Here is a 6075-nt window from a genome sequence, read left to right on the forward strand (position 1 = left end):
CACTCACCTGGGTCCCCGCGTGCGGCGTTGCGCCCGGCTCCTGCGCCATCCTGCGCTCGGCGCCACCGTCCCCCCTACCCCGTCCTAGCCCGCACCCCAGCGCCGGGAGGTTGGCGGGGTAAGGCTGCGTGCGAGCCCCCCGCTGCGGGCAGCCCGGCGCGCGAGGGCCGCCCGGGCCCATGCTCCCCGCCCGCGCAGACTGCTTTCCGGAACCTGGCCTGGCGCTCAATGTCAGAGGCCCCCGCGGCGGCGGCAGGCCGAGCCCACAGGGGCATTAGGCCAACTCCCCCCGCGCACGCGGAATTCTCTATTATTATTAAAGAATCCCCCAGAATGTGTTTACGTTGAACCGTATAAACTTCCTGCCAGGGCCTTTACCATCTGCGAGAAATCGGAACCTGCTCTTGGGAAGCGGGGACACAGGGACTGCGGGGCCAAATAGGCGGGTTTTCAGTGTGTATGCTGGGGGGGGGGGGGCGGTCAACTGAGTTATGTGTGAGCTCAGATCAGCGTGGCTAGTGTGCACATGAGTGGGAGTAGGTGCGAACTGAAGCTCCTGTGGGCCTTTTGTGTGCGCGTGAGTGAGCGCACGAGTGGGCACGCACATGCCTGAGCGCCGTGTGCGCGTGAGTGGGAACGAACGCGTGGGTGTGAGTTTGCACGTCTGAGTCTGCGAAATTTACCGGGTTTGCATGTGCATCAGTGTATGCATGTGTGTGCACGAGTGCACAAGTAAGTGAATGAGCGTGGCCGCCTGTTTGGGAAGCCCGTGAGATGTTGGTCTCCGCAAGGCCAGAGGTTCTCACTCGCTCCCCGAACAGCCTGCGGCGCCGGAGACAAAGCGGCAGCGACCCGCCCTGCGCTTTCGTTTTCCGCCCGCGCTCGGCTCCATCGGCTGCCCGCCCGCTCGCGCCGGGCTGGGCGAGTCCGAAAAGTCCCGGGCGCGGCGCAGTCCTTCCCGGGGCGGGGAGAGTGGGTAGGCGGTCCCTCGCGGGAACACACGCCCGCCGGCCGCGGGGACCCGTAGCCGAACCGGCTGCGTCCGCGATGGTCACGACCCGGCGGCCACGGCCGCCACTGCAGTTGCGATTTGCCACCGAGCAGTACGCGTCGGGGAAGGCCCGGGACCCGGGGTGCGTTTTCCTCCGCGCGGGCCGGGCAGGGAAGGTGGGGGGCCTGCGCGCAGCTGGGCTGAACCGCGGGCCGAGGGCGCTTTAACACTTGCTCGCCAGGTTGGTGGAGGCGGGGCGGGTTCTGCAGGCGGACGCTGGGAGGCGAAGGTGGGGGCCCTTTAAGCGCCCACCACCGCGGGGGCCGGAGGGGGGCAGGGAGGGGAGGGAACTCCTGGAGGGTCTTACGCCGGCCCGCGAGACGCCGCCGAGAGACAAGGCAGAGAGGGCGGCCTCGGCTGGAGTCGTGGAGCCGAGCGCCGCGGGTGGTGGGGACCGAGCGCTGCTCCCCGCGGGGGCGCACGGCCACCGGCCCGAGAGGTGGTGCCTCCCCCGCAAAACCGGTGGGGGGCTTCCTAGCGGCCTCCGCCCAGGCTGCAGAGAGCCTGCTCTCAGCCTCTGCTCGGCTCCTTCCCTTGTGGGAGGGCGAGAGGGAAAGAGGGAGGAGAGTAGGTGGGGGGAGGAGGCAGCTGGAGAGAGAGGGGGCTCTGCGCCAACCGCCCGCGGATCCATCAGCTCCTCGGGGAGGACGAGCGAGCGAGCGAGCAAGCGAGCGGGCGGGGGAGGGCGCGCCGAGGCTCGCTCGGGAGAAGTGGCCGCCGATGACGGCAGAGGTGCAGCCAGCCCCGCGCGCGCAGCCCCCTCCCCCTTGCCCTCCTCCCCCTCCCCCTCCTCTTCCTCCTCCTCCTCCTCCTCCCGGCTCGTCGGTGGCGCAGAGCAGCAGCGGCAGCGGCGGCGGCGGCAGCAGCCACCCGATGTCTTCGGCGCCCGAGAAGCAGCAGCCACCGCACGGCGGCGGCGGGGGAGGCGGCGCGGCCATGGACCCCGCGTCGTCCGGCCCGTCCAAGGCCAAGAAGACCAACGCCGGCATCCGGCGCCCCGAGAAGCCGCCCTACTCGTACATCGCGCTCATCGTCATGGCCATCCAGAGCTCGCCCACCAAGCGCCTGACACTCAGCGAGATCTACCAGTTCCTGCAGAGCCGCTTCCCCTTCTTCCGCGGCTCCTACCAGGGCTGGAAGAACTCGGTGCGCCACAACCTCTCGCTCAATGAGTGCTTCATCAAGCTGCCCAAGGGCCTCGGGCGGCCGGGCAAGGGCCACTACTGGACCATCGACCCGGCCAGTGAGTTCATGTTCGAGGAGGGCTCCTTTCGGCGGCGGCCGCGCGGCTTCCGAAGGAAATGCCAGGCGCTCAAGCCCATGTACAGCATGATGAACGGGCTCGGCTTCAACCACCTCCCGGACACCTACAGCTTCCAGGGCTCCGCCGGCGGCCTCTCGTGCCCGCCCAACAGCCTGGCGCTGGAGGGAGGTCTGGGCATGATGAACGGCCACTTGCCGGGCAACGTGGACGGCATGGCTTTGCCCAGCCACTCGGTGCCCCACCTGCCCGCCAACGGTGGCCACTCGTACATGGGCAGCTGCGGCGCCGCGGCGGCCGGCGAGTACCCGCACCACGACAGCTCGGTGCCTGCTTCCCCACTGCTGCCCGCGGCCGCCGGTGGGGTCATGGAGCCCCACGCCGTCTACTCAGGCTCGGCGGCCGCCTGGCCGCCCTCCGCCTCCGCGGCGCTCAACAGCAGCGCCTCCTACATCAAGCAGCAGCCCCTGTCCCCCTGCAACCCCGCGGCCAACCCCCTGTCCGGCAGCCTCTCCACGCATTCCCTGGACCAGCCGTATCTGCACCAGAACAGTCACAACACCCCAGCTGAGCTGCAAGGTGAGTGGGGAGGTTGAACTGTCCCAGTCCTGAGGGGAGCACATCTGTGAGTGCACTGCAGACCCAGCCCCCAGAAGCTGCTGACCGCCCTGGGCCACAGCCTGCGGCCACTTCTGTGCGGTGCCAAGCTCCCCAGGGTGCCTCTCAGCCCCACCTCCCCCCATTTGAGACGCGAGTGCAGCCTGGAGCCTCCAGTATAGACTAAGATGTCGTTTTCTCTCCTTTTCTGTTTCAACTCCCAGCTGCTGGCTGCCCCAGCCCGGCCAGGTAGGCCCCGTCCTCACCAAAAAGACTTATTAGACTCCAATATTCTAAGTCCTCTCAGGTCCCTTAGCCCCCTCACACCTCAGCAAGTTCCCGGGATGGAGCCCGGCCCAGCCCCGGACAGCTGGCTCACTCTCCCCACTCGCCCCAGAAAAGCTGCGGGAGAGCCGCCTCTGCTCTGAGCCGGGCAGGACGGAAGAGTTAGGCCCAAAGCCGGCCGGGCTGCACGCCTGCTCAGAGGCTCAGAGCCCGGCCTTTCAGGGATCAGGCCTGGGCCACGCGAACACTGCGCCGGGGCATTTTGTGGTGACAGAGGCAGAGAGGGGACCCGATCGAGGGTGAGAGTTGCAGGCCCCCCACACAGCCTGTTTCTCAGGAGCCAGGTTTTCAGGTCTCCAGGTACCGCCCCACCCCCAATCCTCCGAGCAGGAAGGTGCACAGCAATCTTCCCCTCTGAACCCTCCATCTCGGCACCCGCTAGCAGCCTTCTGGGCCTGGTTCTGAGAAGAGCTTGGAGTGATCCAAGCAGGGGCCTGCCAGGAGTCAGCTGTCAGCAGCCTGTGGGGGGAGGAGCCGGGCCTGGAGGCTGGAGGGGCCCTCTGCACCGGGTTGCCCAGCTTGGGCGGCTTCGACCTCCAGGCGAGCTCCAGCTGTCCCAGAGGCTCGGTTCTCAAAGGGTCCTTCCTCTGGAGAAGCCACCCTTGGCCCCCGTGTTGGCCCCTGCCGGCCTGGCTGGCTGCTCTGGGGCCACCGCAGCCTTTGGGGTTGGAAGGTGGCTGCCCAGCCCCAGGCACAGGCCCCAGGCTGCCCTGAAAGTGGAGGCCACTGGACCTTCTCTGTTGGCGCATCTCGGCCCCTCTCACCACTTCCCCCGTCAGCCTCTGGAAGGCCCCGGCCCAGGCTCGGTGTCCAAGGTGGGAGAGGCCCAGCCAGCAGGCGCTCAGGGGAGCAGGGATCCTTGCCAGTGTCTGGGGATCTTCCCTTTGGGCGCCGGCCCTACGGAGACCGGGAACTCAGACATGGGGAGGCGCTGTGGAGGAGAGGCCTCCAGCCCTGCGCCCGAGCCGGGCAAGCCTGCCCCGTGCACCCCTCGGGCAAAGGTGCTTCTCCACCTGGAACTCTGGCCTCCGGAGGCTAACCCTTTAACGTCCCCTTTCCTGTCGCCCTGCCCTGCAGGCATCCCGCGGTATCACTCGCAGTCGCCCAGCATGTGTGACCGAAAGGAGTTCGTCTTCTCTTTCAACACAATGGCATCCTCGTCCATGCACTCAGCCGGCGGCGGCTCTTACTACCACCAGCAGGTCACCTACCAAGACATCAAGCCGTGCGTGATGTGAGGCCACAGCCCCCGGGGCCCTCCGGGCAGGGGCTGGCCGAGCACTGGGACTTCGGAACCCATCGCCAGAAACTGCTTTATTTTCGAGGTATAACCGTCGGCAGAAGAAAAGGGTTTGACCCCTCCCCGACCGGATTATTCGGGAAAGGAATCCCCGAGGCAACGACGGAGCCCCGCTGTCGGCACCTCCCCGCCACCCGCTCAACAGTTTCTTTAACATGGTGGTGGTGGGGCCTGATCTGACTGCAGCTGTTGAAAAATAAATATCTATTTTTGATCCTATTGAAACCGGCTGAGAAGGTGCTGTGTTGGGGGAAAACCCTCAACATCTAAACAAGCATTCTGCTGAGGTCTCTCCCCCTCTTCCCCTCCAATGGCAAAAGTCGGGGAAGGAGAAAGGCAAACGTGTGAGACCGTCATTATCAAATACTTTTATTTTTTGGTTGAGTATTTATCTTTTTTAATTTTTTTTGAAAGAATGTCTTGGAATGCGCGTCTCCTTTCAGAGCCATCTTTTGCAGGGAAGGGGGGGGCAAGAAATCGCCTTCTCCCTCCCCACCTCAGAAGTCCTCCAACCAACCACAGGTGCGAATAACTTGCATTTCTGAAGCCACTGCTCGTCTTAGGAAAGAAACCAGGAGCCCAGAAGCGGCGGCTCTCGGGCCTCTGCTGCCTTCCCCCTCCGCCTTCCTCTCCATCCTTCTCTTCAGTGTTTTTGGTTTGGTTTCTAACTTTATTTTGACTTTTTTGGTCGGTGTTTTTCTCCCGAGACCTGGCTGTCTCCTGATCTCTACTGTAAACCTTCTGGTGGGAGAGTGAGGAAAACACGGCGCCGCGGGGACCGGGAAGGCCCGCTGAGCGCTCGGATTCAGGATTGCGGTGACGCAGAAAGGTTAAGGCACTTTTAAAGAAACGATAGCAAGGCTCATCCTGTTATTTATTCTACTTTCTTTCCCTAATAATCGAAACACCGCATAGGCTCCTCCGTTTATCAGTATTAATGGTGTAACTTTGTTGGCAATATTTGCCGCGTAGATTTTTTTTTTAGGTATCCATTGTAAATTTGAAACTAAGTCCGATCTGTGTAAAGACAAATTTCCATATGTTTTATATAAATAAATAAATATATATATATATAAAATGAAGGCCCCCCCCTTTTTTTTTAGCATTTTGGCTGCTGGGGTGCAGCATTTGTGACACGTATTTTAAATTTCCTTCTGCACTGTATAAAAATGACAATTTGAGGATGTTTTTGCCTTTTGTGTATTTTTTCCTAAAAAAGAACAAAAATAAAAATGTATAACATTTGTACATGGCCTTTAATATTGTATCAACTAGAAATAAAATCGCATGAGTATTTTATTGGGATTGGAGAATATCTTCCAAATACAGACAGAAACGAGCCTGGGATCTCCAGCCTTTTTTTTTTTTTTTAAATTTAAAGTATGGATGATTCTTAATCCTTTTTTCTTCTTTTTTATTTCTTGGCTAATCCTTCTCTTTTCACTCTTCATTTCACGCTGAGGTGAAATCTGGACGACAGTAACTCTTTTTCTTGGCTTCTGTTTTTTAAGAAGAGCCCTC

The 6075-nt window shown here is 61.5% G+C and overlaps 1 protein-coding gene across 1 annotated transcript; it reads left to right on the forward strand.

The window, feature by feature from the left end:
- Positions 1–1342: 1342 nt before the first annotated feature.
- FOXF1 (forkhead box F1) lies at positions 1343–5852 on the forward strand. The gene is made up of 2 exons (XM_067718379.1): positions 1343–2891; positions 4332–5852. Exons 1-2 carry the CDS (start codon positions 1772–1774, stop codon positions 4490–4492), a joined length of 1281 nt encoding a protein of 426 aa, XP_067574480.1. The 5' UTR covers positions 1343–1771; the 3' UTR covers positions 4493–5852.
- The last annotated feature ends 223 nt before the right edge of the window (positions 5853–6075 follow it).

Source organism: Pseudorca crassidens, chromosome 20, assembly GCF_039906515.1.
Source record: "Pseudorca crassidens isolate mPseCra1 chromosome 20, mPseCra1.hap1, whole genome shotgun sequence".
Taxonomy (NCBI): domain Eukaryota; kingdom Metazoa; phylum Chordata; class Mammalia; order Artiodactyla; family Delphinidae; genus Pseudorca; species Pseudorca crassidens.

Coding starts and splice junctions, on each gene's coding strand:
- FOXF1 (XM_067718379.1), top strand. CDS start 1,772: ATGACGGCAGAGGTGCAGCCAGCCCCGCGCGCGCAGCCCCCTCCCCCT. Junction 2,892..4,331: donor CACCCCAGCTGAGCTGCAAG/GTGAGTGGGGAG, acceptor CCTGCCCTGCAG/GCATCCCGCGGTATCACTCG.